The 15402-nt window shown below is 37.2% G+C and overlaps 1 protein-coding gene across 3 annotated transcripts in view; it reads right to left on the bottom strand.

Annotated features, from left to right (window-relative positions):
* Nucleotides 1–6706: 6706 nt before the first annotated feature.
* The window catches only part of HGF (hepatocyte growth factor), a 57690-nt gene continuing 48994 nt past the window's right edge, over nt 6707–15402 (bottom strand). For 2 of the 3 annotated variants that reach the window (XM_069035583.1, XM_069035587.1), the window contains exons 16-18: nt 14857–14963; nt 12845–12990; nt 6707–10731 (exon numbers count right to left, since the gene is read on the bottom strand). In XM_069035583.1, coding sequence (XP_068891684.1) covers nt 10561–10731; nt 12845–12990; nt 14857–14963 — 424 coding nt within the window. In that variant the 3' untranslated portion in view covers nt 6707–10560. Of the gene's footprint in view, nt 10732–12844; nt 12991–14792; nt 14964–15402 lie in introns of those variants that run through there. The other variant, XM_069035598.1, reaches the window with a different exon arrangement.

The raw sequence follows: 15402 nt of genomic DNA, 5'->3' as shown, positions 1-15402 counted from the left end.
TCCAAAAAAATTCTACAAAATTATGATTCTCAATAATGTGTAGTGTTGGGCAATATCCTTTAGGCTATAAGGTGAAATGTTAGGTACATAAAGATCTTTTTAGTTTCTATAATCTGTGAAATGTTTTCTTTTCCTCAGAGCTCATATTTTATTTGTTTTGAATGTGAGACAAAACATTAGGAAAGGCCCGGAGGGAAGTCTAGCACACAAGTGACTAGCAACAGTCTAATCTCCTTTTACTATTGGAGGAAAATATGTTTTGGTTTCTTTCTTCTTAGTCAAGTAAACAGATAAATATATTTCCCCTGGCTTCCATTACAGCAAGTTGGCAGTTACAGAAGAATCATTTCAGTTTTGATTTCCTGTCAGCTTTACTAACAAATGACCACAGAGTACAGTATTCTCTTGGTGTGGTTTTTATAGACTCTGTGCCCTAAAAGAAGCATTTTTGAATGAAATCACTATATGTTTTCACTTGGAGGGCTCGGTTTGTTTTCTGCATGAGTACATTTCTTCTTTTAATGAACGTGTGAAATTGGGAAAATGATAGGAAGTATGTGGCCTGAAAAATATAATCTTTTAAAAAACTTTTCTTCCCTTGATCTTCATCTTCTGAGCTGGATTCAAAAGACTGGCTAAATTCAGATACAGACATAAACTGGTTCAGGCCACTTTTTCAGTTTGCCCATAGAAAGCAGAAAAAGCAAACCAAACCAAACCAGCTCCATGTGCAAAGGACTGATCTCAGGGAAGTCAGTGGCATACTGCTGAGCTTTTTCAACAGAGCTTGCTGAAATTTTTCCCTCAAAGTTGAATTTATTTTCTTAGATTTAGCTTTCAAAGAAAGAGACCTGAGAAAAATATGGCTCATGAGTTGTGGTCCGAAGCTCTGTGGTTCCATGCTCCTCAGTGGCCACTCCTGCAGGCTGGGGCCTAAAATTATTGTGCTGCTGTCTCACACCTAAAATTCCCCGAGGGTAGCCCCTAACCTTTGCATTTATCTCTGCAGAATGTCTCAGTTTCAGGCCAGGCATCTATTTACTACTCACGTGCCCGTGTAGCCCATCTTGAAGAGCTATCAAAAGCCTTCTGTATGAGCAATAGTCTTTTCTAGCAATTTTTCTCATTCCCAGAGTCATTTTTCTTTGTCTACTCTCACACACCACAGTTGTCTTTACAGACATGGTCTCTGGAAAGAGTGAGGCAAATGTGGAAATGCCACTCTACTCTGTGCCTTTGCTGTGTTTTGTTCTCCAATACAAGCTTGCTCAAGTATCACCTCAGCCAGGATTTTGCAGAAGGAAAGGGTCCTGCAGTGAGTGCTCCGTGCTGTTGCTGAATCGGCACCGAGGGACACAGATAGCAGTGTGGGGCAGGGGAAAGGGGGGAGAGACACAGAGTGACTTCATCACTTCCACCCTTTCAGAGAAGATAATGAGCAAAGCACTTTCCAAGCAGAGAAAGTGAAGTGTCTTCAGACAGCAAAGGAGGCCAAAAAAACTGCCAAGAGAGGATTGAATAGAACTTTCCAAAAAGCTGTCCTTAGCAGACCATAAATCTTACCCAGAAGACAGTTCAAACACAACACTTCCACCAGCCTTACTCTTCCCTGTTTATTTTCTTCCTGTCAGCATTAAAATAGAATAATAAAGTACCAGACAAACAAACAAGACAAACAAGAAAATAAGCAAGAAAACCCAGTAGAGAAGAAAGAGAATTGGAGACCTTGTCTGTCAGCAGTGCTGAGGAGTGCCCTGGATCGCTCTGTGCAACAGCCTGTGCAAACACCCCTGTCTCACCACGTCCGGTCCAAGAAACAAATTCACAAACTCTTCTTAAGTCTCTGAAATAACCATTCAGAGGAATATGGGAATGCCAAGACTATATTTAAATTTTTAACAGGGAAGCATATCCAGAGGTTTTGTTTTACGCTCAAGTGAGGTGGTTCCCTCTAAGTTTGGCTGTCCAAGATCACATCAGCTTCACAGATTGCTTCCTGCATTTAGTTGGAAATTGCTTTAAAGGTAAAGGAGTATTTTACTCTCCTGAAGAATTTGACAGGGAAATGGGAAGAAAAGTCCACACTCCTCAGGGCAAATTGGAAAACATAGGAAACTCTGCTGCCAATTTTGAAAGGCGATGCACAATACATACCCAAGCAGGCAGGGAAATACCTCTTTGGAGGAAGCCACACAGAGTGTGAGCCTGGGGAGGTAAGCAAGCATGCTGGAGGGAAAACAAATGGATTTCAGTTGGAAACCAGCCTGGTCTCTGTCAAACATACCAATAAAACTGACATGTTCCTGCAGACTGATTTGGTAAGATCTGCATGTTGTGATGGGAAAAAAGTACTGATAAGAAAATTTAGCAGCATTAATGCAAAGGCCAGTTAAAGAAAACGGAAAAGCTTTTTTTTCTTCTCCTTTTATTTTCCAAGCATATGTATAAACCAGGCAGGAAGGTAGGGCTTTAAAAACTTGCACACAAAGAAAGCTGAAGGAATTAATGCTCAGGGATTAGTGTTAGGGAGTTATATGAACTAAAAAGTTGCTAACACTAAGGGACATCAGAGGGGATTAAAAAACACAACGCTTGCAAATGCAGCCTGGTGTCTCTGCTAAAATAAAAAGTAAAATATAGTGAGAAGTCAGCCTGGGAAAACAGAGCTTTAGAAGAGACCCCTAACCAAATTAAGATAACAGCCCAGAAAGAGCTTCATTAAGGAAGCAGGTTTCTACAGGAAAAATATTTGCTTTTAAGACAGCTTTAAAATTAAGGCTAGCCTCTGGTGATACCTACCAAAAATTAAAGTGAAATAAAAGGAAAAAGAAACCATCTAGAAGGATCTCCAAAGGCCCATGCACTCTTTCCATTAGCAGAGTAGATGCAAGTGTTTAGCACAGATTCCCTAAAACATCTTTGAGCATCTTAAGGGCGCAGGCTGAACTTTTTAATTTCTATCTTTTGGGGCTTTCATATGCAGGTTATAGTTATATGGATGTGTACAAACTAGAACACGGATGAAAATTAGCCAAGTCTACTTTGTCTGCTTCCAGGACAATAGACAGAAATCCTGAGCTTGTACATTGTGCCAGGAGGAATAGATAAACATATAACTGCACACATTGGCAGGCACACACACACAAAGACATATGTAAACATGCAATCACTACTGAGTGGATTGGCTTGGATCCAGCTAATCCAGAGCATGACCACAGGATAAAAGGTACATAAGATTTTATTCCAGCTCAGGCTTACACTGCAAATGTTTGTCATCACAAATGTGCCAAATCAGGATATCAAAAATTCATGCCCCTGGCTGTCACCATTAAGTTTCCCCTTGTTATTCTTGCTTAGTTTGGAAGTGAGATAAGTGCTCCTGGTAGGAAAACCTCTCTTCTCACACTGTTCTGTACTAAGGCACTTGAGTTATCACAGCACAAGGACAAGGAAACACCCAGGCTATAACCCTTTTCCTGAAGCATGTGTGTAGACTGAGAATTTGTTAATTAGTCAGTTAGATACTATTGTGAAGGCCTCTATGTGCATTTGGGTGAGTGTGATGTGCACTTGTTTTTGCGTCCATGTGTAATTTGTGTTCTTCTAGTGCTCAGCCACAACAAACCTGTGGCAATATATGGCTGGTTTGGTATAGATGGCTGTGGAGCACCTCCCCAGTCCTTGCTGATGTGGAAGGTGTAGAAGCCATCTAGCCCACTAGAATATTCCTTTCCATGAGCTAATGTACTTGATGGCAAGATGGGAACATCAGGGTGGATAGCTGAAGGCTGGGCTGCAATGGTATTCTAAATGGTATGCTAAAGGTATTCTGAGGACTTCTTCTGAATATATACAACAGAAAAAAAATGAAGCTATGTGGGGACTTTGCCAACAGAAACACAGACTTCAAAGAATTACAGGCTCAGGCAACAATTGGGACTCATCTGCCTTGTGAGGCCGCACAGAAATGGAAAGCAGAGGTTTTCAAGTGAGTGCTTAATGCAAATCTTCCACAATTTACACTGCTGTGAACAGCAAATTTTCTGAGATTTCTTTTAATAAAAGTAAATAAAAAACATTTTTAAAAAGTAAACTTAAAAAAAAAGGAGAAGGAGTTCTGTGATGGCAGTTTTGTAACTGCTCTGTGAAGTTAGAGCACTGTTAAACACAAGGCTGAACAGCAGATGGCATATTTACGCCCAAGACATGAGACTGTAGTTGACATGGTTTGTAATAGCAATGTTGATGTAAATGCATATTTGCTCATTGTGTGTATAATGCTGACATTAATGCTCAAGAAAAGAAAACCATCTGGAATTTTTTTAGTCAGTATAATACGAACTGAATTAAATACTATAAACTCACGTACTGCTGAAGGCAAAACTTCTCTCAGTCAAAGAGGACTATATCCTTATTTGTGTTTTACTCTAGCCTCATCTAATCCAGTGTATACCTCTAATGTTGTATTTCTTGCCTTATTTTTGATAAATTGTTGTGAATTGCACTGTCCTCAGTACATTTTTTTTCTCCCAGTAGAGTATATTAAATATACGTATATAGTGTTGACCAATTGAGGTAAACACTAACTTCAGCAGACAAAACTTGAGATATAGCAAGCAAACAACACCTCTTGGACTCTGAAGTGGTACATTCATTTTTCTTTGGTGGGGAATTTTTTCCTGAAGAATTTATTATTTTTTATATAAAAGCTACATTAATAACGGCTGCATTAATCATGAATTTTAAAACTCTTCTTCTTCTTAATAATTTATAATGATAATAAAATTATTGTCATTTTTGTTATATACTGAACAATATTTAAATAGTAAGTAAATGAACCAATTCTCATCTTCAATCAGACTCTTAGCAAATTTAATAGTCTGAACTTTGATGCCCAGCTCTGAAATAAAATGCATACTTTCTCCTCTGCCCCTCATTAACCATCTGGAACACACACTGAGCGCTTCCTTAAGTCAGGATCCGAAACAATCTCATGATGAGGTCCAAGGAGTTCAGAAGGAAGATTTAGGACATATCCATTAGCCCTAGATTGGGCTAAATAGTGTTTTAAAGCAGTGTTTTGACAGTAATTTCAATGCAAGTAGAACCAGGACCTCAGACACTTGTCCTATATCTTCTGTGACCATATGGAGAAGTCATTGCATCTTCCCAAGTGTTCTCAACCAAGTGAAGCAGATTTAGCTATTAAGCTATTATATTTCAGCTTTTCATGCCATATACCCCATGTTCTAAAAACTGAGACAACATGAAAAAAAATCTTTTTATTTTAGGGCTTATTTTGTTATTAATCTTTTTATGATCTGCCTTTTTCCTCCCAGCTGTTTTCTTTCCTATTTATTGCACGTGGGTTTTATTGGAACATAGCTGTCCAGAAATCGGTGCTTTTGAAGGCAGAATAGAAACACAACTGAGCCCTACTAAATAGCCTGCTCTGTTTACATGAGGCTTGTTAAATAACACAGAGCAGAACACAAGCAGTGAGCATCAATGTGGGTTTCCATCATTTATCATCTGCAGATTACAGTGTTCCTGTAGCTACAAAAGATAAAGCCATGACAGAATGTAATATGAAGGCAGTATCTCTTTAGAGATTTTTGTGGTGCAGATTGCTGTACAAGATGTTCCTTCTCATGGCTCCCAGAAGACAGACAGGTCACCTGAACATACTGAAAACTGAATGCAAAACTACAGCAAAGTGTTGTTTTGACATACAGACTATTTATGGATTTTTATAATTTTGGAAGCATTCCTGCATGGTTGAAGTTATTGTAAGCTTCTCACTGATTTCAGGAGTTTCTCAAAAAATCCATTGATTTCATGAATCGATTGCAAAACCCCCTTTCTGGAAAATGAACAAAAAGAAAGTGATGTTTTCCATGGAAAACTCAGAATCAGACTTCAAACACTCTGCATATGAGTCTGTTTGAAAAAAAATTATTCATTGTTGATGTAGCTGGAGCAAATATATATTTAAATCATCAAAATCACAGTTAACCAGAAATTCTTACAATTTTGAAATTTCAGCTGGATAATGACAAAGAAATAATGAACTTACTGTCCCTTTTTTGAGCTCACCAGAATGCTCTGATGTTATACAAGTTTGATAATACTTGGCACTGATCTGTTGGGGTTAGTAAGAGTGTTGCTTGTTTCCTTTTCTAGTAGCTTCTGGCTGGTTGTGGTATTGAGTGTAGCAGCAGCCTCAAGGTTTGTTGCAAGTTATTGCTCTTCTTTGCATCATCTTTTGTACCATCAGTAGTACTAAGTGATACTGAGAGGGGACCCCTTTCCAGAAGTGTAAAGTATATTTATATAAATAAGTAAAATTCCAAGCCTCTCATATACTGAAATTGCAAGGAACTAAAAACTCTTGGAAAAGATTTATGTTTAGCTTGAGTACATCCTTTCCACTGCAAATACACTCTCATTATAATATGCTTAGACCATTCTCAGTGCAGAAATCCATCAGAAAGGTCTTGGGAAGTCTCAACAAGATCACCATGTATTTGCCTCTTTTTTTCATTTTATTTTCAATTCTGCAATTGGACACATGAGGATCTTTAAACACTAGTCCTCCTTACTCTGCAGATTAAAATCCCTCACTGGAATTGAAACTGGGAAACTCGCAATGGGGTTCCGACCTTCTTCCAATAAGAAATGTAATGCTAATTGAGTTGTTGTTTTTTATAAAATACTTTATTAAGAATAATAAGAGTAAACAAGGTTACAAAAATACCAACTTTATTAACTAATGAAGATGTCGTTAATTACAGAAGATTTGTATTGCAAGTTATAACCACAGTGTTCCCTTTTCATTAGGCATTCAGCAAGTTGTACTTAATGGGAGCATTATTTTTCCCACTTAAATAAGAAAAAATACTTTTATCATTCACTGAACTCCACAGGCAGCTCCCTGAAGTTAGATCCCATGCAACAAAACACCATACATAAATGCCCTAGCGTATGTTTAAAAAGGAACACTGGAAAATTTAGGGTGAAAAGCCGTGTCACTTCCTGCCAGCAGCCCCAACATTCAAAAACAGTAATATACCAGTGCACATGAGGGAGGAAGAAAATAATTGATAAGGAGACAAGGGTAAGCAACCAATCCAATAGGCTTCACACAGTCTCCATGGGTGTCCGCTGGTTTACAACCAGCTTTCCAGAAGGATGATGACAAAGCCTCAACTCCTGCTGAAGTTGCCTTGGAGCTGAGAATCTGTGTACAAGGATCCATGTGGAAAAGCACTGAACAACTCTCAGGCCCTGCTCTTTTGACAATCACATTCACTGAATTCAAGGGACATTTTGCCTGAGTAGATTTTGACCCCTAGAAATATATTTGGACCCTCGTTTGAAAAGCTCTAAGTGAGTAGCTCTGTCAAATACATTGGCATTACATGCAGCAAGGGATTGCAGAATGCCTCAGAAAATTTTAATCTTAAACTAAAGAAGATTTCAGCAGTAGCAGCAAAAATCTAGACCAGTACATTCCCAATGAGAGCTACATTGTACTCTGAGGGTCATGAGGTTTGTGAGAGAAAAAGAGGTAAGGGGAAAAACTTTTTTAAGGGAAAAATGTTTTCTTTAATAAAGGGAAAAAGCCAGTTCCAATGCCCAAAGAAAACAGTAATTAAGTTAAACTAACTTCAGTTGCACAAAATCAGCTCTTAGGTTTTAATTCCAAGATTTTATATCCAGACATTACACCTTTCAGAGATCAAGGATTAGTTACAGCAAGAAGAATGAGAATGAAATTAACAGAGTTTAAGAATGTCCTTAAATTAGAATTTAAGTTCTGTACCCTTTATTCTAACCTGATTAAAATCACATCTATGAAGTAAAGTTCAGATCCCACTGAAGTTAGTAAGAGGCTTTTCAGCAATTTAGATGTAGTTCAGGTTCCCTTGTTATAGCAGAGAGAAAAATATTAGAATAGTGAAAAAATATCTATAAGAGTTTCCTTTCTTAAGAGAGTCCTGTAGTTATAACAGTTGCCTGGTACGGTACCATTGGTACCAACAAGAAATATTCACAGGAATAAATGAAGTACAGATTCATTACCACATATCATTATTCTTCTCTTCCCTTGCTCTTCAGGATCTCAGGTGCCCTCCATTCTGAGATAGGGAGAGCATAATTACCCAGTAAGCAAGTGCATACAAACTTGTTAAGTTCTGGAGCATCAACTCTGCGCAATTTATTTTACTGAGGCACTGCCCAGAACAAACAGGTAAAAATCCTTACACATTGTCTAACAAAAAACAGTATTTTTATCATATATATATATATGTGTGTGTGTGATATATATATATATAAAAATCACAGTCTTCTGCACAGCAGAAGCTTATAACTAAAATATTTTAGGATTCGATTTTTTTAGCTAGACATAACAAAATTCCTGCAAATATAATACAGTGAGCACATAACAATTTTTAAAATACAAAGAGTGAACATGGAATTGTATATTTTATCCACATTCTAGTTGTGGCTGAGAACAAAACTCACTTGGAGTTTTTTAAAAGTCTCTCTCAAAAATGTAATCCTTTCAATAAGATATGGTCAGTATATACTTATTACGAATACACTCTTTACCTACATGACAATAATTAAGTGTAAATACAACAGGCTAAATTCTGCTCTCTTTAGGCCTTGTGAGTAAGAGAGGTCAAAGGGAGCATAAATCCTTCAGAGGTGGCCAGAATAGATCGAGACAGACTGTCTGTGTAGCATCCACAACCTTGAATCTGCTGTACAGAGAGGTCATATCTTGTCCAAAGAGACTATTTACATCAGGAGGAATTTCAGAAGCTCTGCTTGCTGAAAGACTTCTTCCTATGTGCCAGTAGAATCCACTGGATATGTGACACAAATATCAGCAAGCCAAGCCACTTAAGCATGGGCTGAAACTCATCCCAGCTCACCAGGAAATATAAGAATGTGTGAGTCCCGTTGAAGTCAAAGTGCACTACTGAAGAAAATTTGGTGAGTCAAGATGAGGCCTGTCTCCCAAGACAGCTCCGCTGGAGTGGTTGCCTTCTGACAGGACAGAATTCAACCCTGCATCTTCTGTGTGAAATGTCCTTTTGTACGTATACACCACGGTGTCAGCCTCATGGCTATGCAGCTAGATGTGATACACAGACCAAACGCTGCTGGAAACATTTCCAATTTACACAGTCACAAGTGAAGTAACAGTGCCGTTACTCATGCAATTACATGTACAGTAGTAAAACTAACAATTGGATATATGTTGCATCAATTTTCCAGAAATTAAAGGGTAATCAGTGCCACCTATAACAACATATTTGTACAATACTTCCAGACATAAAACTAAGTGCGTACAGGAGAATGAGCACTTTTCACAGATGATGTTTTTGTTTTTTTTTTCTTTCCCTGTCAGCATAAAGGAAAATGGTTGTCCTATACAAAAGCAGGAAACAAGCAACAAAACTATTGGTGATATTGTCCATATTAAATAAAAGATCATATCAATCTCTGCAATTGTTTTATTATCCTGAAAGGAATTATACAAAAGAAAGAATTTTGTCCAAATCTAGTTAAGGTTTTATTAAAGTTCTCAACTATTAACATATAATTTACTTTTCCCAGTCTTAAGTCTCTCAGCCAGATGCCAGATTCAACTGTTCTTTTTCCTGCTGTAAATGCAGAGTTTCATGAAATAACTAGAACCAGAGAATTTTTAATACTTTTCTGTTTAGAAAGATTTGGGCATATTTGATTTAAATTTCTTTTAATGCCTAAAGTCTTCCAATAGCTAATCAGGATTACTTTTTCAAACTATCTTTAATATTGTAAATCTACAGTTATTTCTGGGTCAAAATGATCCATATTTTGCTAACCCAAATGGGGTTTGAGATATCTATTACAGGACCACATATACAGTGAAGGAACCGAGTGCAGAACTAGTCCGTAAGCACTGTGTAAAAGAAAGCGGTAGTGACTTCTATGAGAACTCTGCTTATGGCAGGCTTGTCAAAGTCCATCAAAAATGAAAAGGTTACTTACTAAAGATATTATTTTTTAATAAAATACTGAAATCTTTGACCTCTTATAAGGGGGAAAGAAATATGATCATAAATGCTGTCCTTGACAGATGCATATATCTCTCAGTAGGGCTTTTGTCATATATGAAGAGAAATATATGGCTCATAGAAAGAATAAGATGTGTTAAGTAGAACTATAATTTGTTTCTCCTTCTAATATAGTCTGAAGAGCAGCATAAAAGAGGTCATATGATCTATTTCTACAAAACCATTTATCATCCAGTAATAATGTCTTTGCAAAATTGTTTATCCATTCAAGTATCTTCAGGAGATATGTCATCATACTTGCATATACTGTAAGTCACTCCAACATTTATAAAACAACACTGATAGACAAAAACACCAAAAACACCCATAAATATTAAAAGAAGCTCAACAAACTTGACTATCAAGTACTTAAAAAATTGTTGATCTTTACATTACACATTAATTACACGCTGTCCAAAATCTTTCAGTGGAAGTTGTTGATTTTTCAGGGTTTTCTGTAGGTCATCATAATCTTGTGTATCCACCGGGAATAATATGAGACTCGAACAAAAATCCCAGGACGATTTTGAATGGCACATCCACGGCCAGGAACAATGACACCAATTACTATCTTCAGCCTGTTTTGTTCACAAACCAAGGGACCACCATAATCTCGCTAGGAAAAATGAATACAATGAATGCCACTTCTCAAAATGCTTCAAGACACAGCTCCCACCTGTCTACTACTGAATGGTTTCTTTTGGTGATGACAGGGTGCACACAGCCAATAGTGTTTTTCTTGCCACAGGACATACACCAATTTCCAATATCTTTTTCATAACCAGAACTTATGAGAACCAATGACAAAGTTGGCCTCTGATATTTTGTTCCTTTTCATGCAAATTAAGCTCTGTGGTCCATCTTTACATGTGATTCTAGTGACTTCAGACTACCAGATTTTATTCACCTCTTTCAGCTACCTGCAAGTCTAATATTTGTTTATGTAAATATAAACCAGATGAACAGAATGTGAGTTGACTGATAAATATCTTTGTTATGATCACAGGCTTTGTATCAAAGACTACTGAAAAAGTTAGGTTAGTATTTTTCTTTCAGTCAATCATCTTGCAAGGCCCTAGGATGAGAATCTGGATGTACTAATAGGCAGGGGAGGATAAAAAACATAATAAAGGGTAATATTTTTTAGGCATTATTTTGAGACATAAGTTGTTAAAACAATTTTTTTTAATATTCTGAATGAATCAGACACCTATACACCAGTTCATGCATTCTATGAAAATTTGGAGTATGACCCACTGAGATCAGAATTAGATACTATCACATAGATCTGGGACTTGAACATAGGTACTGCAGTTTCTACCCAGGCTAAAGGTAGACTGGACCCAGCAAACCCACTGCAAAACTAGACAGCAAATGCTCATATCAGATAGTGAGTCATTGTTTCAAAAAATGAAAGCTCACAATTAACATTGCATTCTCTCTGGATCACCAGAGAAACAACAATGCTTGACCTTTATTTGGTTTGGGATTTTTTCTGACTGACGGCAGACTAGTTCCCACATGAGCAATGAACTATGTCAGCACCATCAGAGAGGCTCATAAAACACTTTCAGGAGTGGAGTTTCACCTGCCAATCTGATTTTGTTCTTCTGCCTGTTCTCTGCTGAGGAAAGTAGCTTCAAAGGAGAACTTAGGGAGCAGGAAACTGCTCAGTGATTAAGACTGATTGCTAATATTAATTCAGTCCATTTCTTATTGCAGGGAAAAACAAAGTGCAGGATCCCCAGCAGATTTACATGCAGATGTTTCATTTATAAGCCTTGACAAGTCTAAGACCTCATTTACAATTAAGTATTTTATTTTGAAGAAAATACTTTGCAATAAAAAATGATCCCATGGAATATTAATAACAAATGGAAGAAGCCTCAGCTTCATGAAGATGACCTCTGTTCCCCATGGTTTGGTAGTACCCTTGGGTAGGGAAAATTTCACTACATGGTTAATATTGGTATTAGGAAATCAACAATTCTATTCCAGGTAATAAATACTTAATAATGTTCATGACCTTCCTCCTTCTAGATATCCTCAGTCAGATTTTCCACCAAAAAAAAAAAAAAAAGATTATATCTTCCTGTAATAAATTATTTACAGTTTCTCTCCTCAGATGTCTTTTCTCCATCATCAAAACTAGTGCTAAGCAAAACAACTGTATCAAACCATATGATCAGTGTAGTTGTTCTCCTGTCCTCACCAGTATGTTTCTCAGGCTAGACTACAGAGACCAAAAAGCTCCAGCCTTCTGACTGATACAAACCTCAGTATATTTTTGGATCTTTCTCCTTCCTTCCTAACTTTATCAACTCTGTTGAGTACTGACTGTTATGTACTTTGCATGCAATACCTCAACTAAATAGGAAGGTGAATTTGCTCCAGCCTTTGCTTTCTACTCAATCAAAACACGCAACTATTGCTACCACAGAGCTCACCGTAGTCCTTATTATACAGAATACAAATTTGTCTCAGTCTAGTGAAGTGTTTTAGTTGTATGAGTATATTTAAGATTCACATAAATCTTTCAATATGTGGTAGCACAGTGAAATTGTAGCAATTTCTGTTCTCTAACATAAAATAGAACACTTGCAACACAAATCATTTTCCAATGCAAAAGTTTAGTGCAGTGAGAATAATTATAAAAAACCTCCAGTAATTTATTTTTTGGGAAAGAAATAACCAGGGTCCTAAAAATGTATAGGAAATGCGATATTTACCTCACAAGGCCCAGCACCTATGGTTTCAGCCACAGCACAGATTTCAGACTCATTCACAGTGATCTTCCCTTTGAAATATTGGTTACATTTCTCATTTCCCAAAATAAACAGGTTTGCTACTCGGAGAAGGCCATCATAGTTAACTACTACAATTGAAAAGAGAACAAAAAAATTATTCTATTTTAGGGGAAAAAAAAAGTGTTTCAAGATACAGTCTAGATAAACTTATTCGTGCAATTTCAGTTATTGTACTTTCCATTACTCAAGTTTTTGTCTATCCCCACTATTATAATGCTTTTGTATTTTGGATTTCTTATATTTTCTGCAAATGGGATTTGCCAGACTTTGTTTGGTTTTCATGGCTATTCAGTTCTCTGAGAATATCTGGACAAGCTTTTAGTATTAGAATAAAGGGTTGGGTAACTGGGCTTACTCTACAGCTCACCACCAGCTTGCCCAGTCATCAAAGAAATCACAAAAAGAGCCTGAAAATGTTATCACTCCATCAGTGGACAGAGGATTCTTCTCCCTGCCTTAAACATGAGTTAATTTGTAACAGTGTCTGCCATGGCCTAGGGAAGGACATGTGACTTGAAAAAGACTGTAATAGAGTGGAGTTTTTCTCATTCTGTGCTGGCTCAGCTACCCTGAATGACTTTGTGCCTGCAAGGGCAGAGCCACAGCCTTGTGCAATCTCCATTCATCAGTGTGAAGGTCAGGATGCAGGAGCCCTGTGGAGCTTACTCTTGTTCTACATGTTGAAAGACAAGCCTGTACAAGCTGCAAAGATAAATAAAGGGTCTGGACCTGCCCATTCTCTGCACAGCGATCAAAAGAAAATGCCAAGCTTGCCCTCCACTGAGTTATTATCCTGTTTTCTTGAAAAAAGTGGATGTAACACTTCTTCTTTCCCTGACCGAGATTCTGTGAGGATTATAATAAGTAGTGCATAAAATATTAGCACAAAGTCCTTGGATGACAGATGTTATGTATTTACTGTATTACATAACTCCACAGCATTGCAAATTCCTTATCAGTTCTCCTAAGCTAAGCTTTCCTGTGATGCTGTGCTGTGCTCCAGCCCGATGTCCCTGTCCCCCAGACAGCCGATGCCCCCAGAGGATGGCTAATATGGACATGCTGAGAACATCAAAGGCAGTCATTTGGGAGAGGGCTGGTACAGATTAATTGCCACCCACAAAGAAATGGCAGAGTAGTGGCTACAAGGAAGACAGGCTCAGAATTCCAGCCTAGTTTCTGCTCTGCTTCCAGGACACTGTGAGTATATTGCTGCTGCTTACTCAGGGTCTGTGGCAAAACAACATTTGAGCACAGTAAATATTGGAGTAATTATTGTCAACTGGCAGCTATTAACTTTTTATCAACACATAATTAGCCAGATATAGCATTTACTAGACTAAATAAATGTCTGTTCTCCCACATATTTGTATTTTCTTCACACAAAACTGTGTTTAGTAAACATTAGTAAGGTTGCAAAGTCAAGTACTCAAAAGTTAGGAAATGCCAGACTTAGGGTTGTCTGTGCATCCCTAGTTCAGTTATTGTGCATGTTAATAAACTCTTTGATTATATGTTTCTGTATTAGTGTTTCCACAGGGGCCTGCTTTGGGTTACAGAAAGAGACTGCTCAAGTAGATGAAAAGGAGTTTGTCAAAAAACCCTGTGAAAATTCTGCAGAGCAATTCTTCTATTTTTTTTAACATGTAGATCAGTATTTTTCTCTAATTCATTCCTTGAAATGTTTGAATCATTTTGCCTGTCACTGAAACAATAACAGAAAAAGGAGAGACTAGTGGAAAATATTTCATATTAGATTAACTTGGATAACAGGCTCAGAGATTTACAAAATTAGAAAAAAAAACCCAATTCTATTTTATAACAAGAAGTGTTGGACAACTGTGGCATCAGGCAATACCAGCAGCCTCACCTATAATGACAAGAGGAAGTAAGTTGTCAACGTATTCATTTAGTTTTTAAAAATAGTTTCTTACATCCAGTGTATCCCCATCCATAAACACTGCAGCTGGTCTTCTCTGGAATGGTACATCCAGAAATGGGCAATCGGATTATTTCTACAAAATTTGTCAATATAGCAGGTCTGAAAAGAGGGGGGGAAAAAAAAAAAAAGATATAATGGATTTTACTTAACCTTCTAAAATGCATTTTAAAAATTACATTAACTCTATTATAGACCACAGCAATTAAAAACTGTGCCGATACTTTTCCATTCATTTTCTGTCTTTGAAGAATATGATGGATTCTTCCACCTATTTTTTGTACTACAGCTCCTAACTGTCAAAAAAATTCTTGAAATGCTGTCACCACTTTTATGCTATTTAACTTGTGTTTTAATCCTAAAAGTAAGTAGTGATGGCATTTCATTTGAATATATAGGTTTGTTAATATGGAGAAAGTTTGAAAGCTTGTATATACACAAGGATCTCAGCTACAATCTGGTGCTTATTCTATAAATTAAAACCATATACTAGTCCATGTGAGTACTTTGTGGATTTTCTTTAAATCTCTCAACAAACCTA

Source organism: Aphelocoma coerulescens, chromosome 1A, assembly GCF_041296385.1.
Source record: "Aphelocoma coerulescens isolate FSJ_1873_10779 chromosome 1A, UR_Acoe_1.0, whole genome shotgun sequence".
In the NCBI taxonomy this organism is placed as follows: Eukaryota; Metazoa; Chordata; class Aves; order Passeriformes; family Corvidae; genus Aphelocoma; species Aphelocoma coerulescens.
Note: the sequence above shows the minus strand (reverse complement) of the source record. Positions and strands in the feature narration are given on the sequence as shown.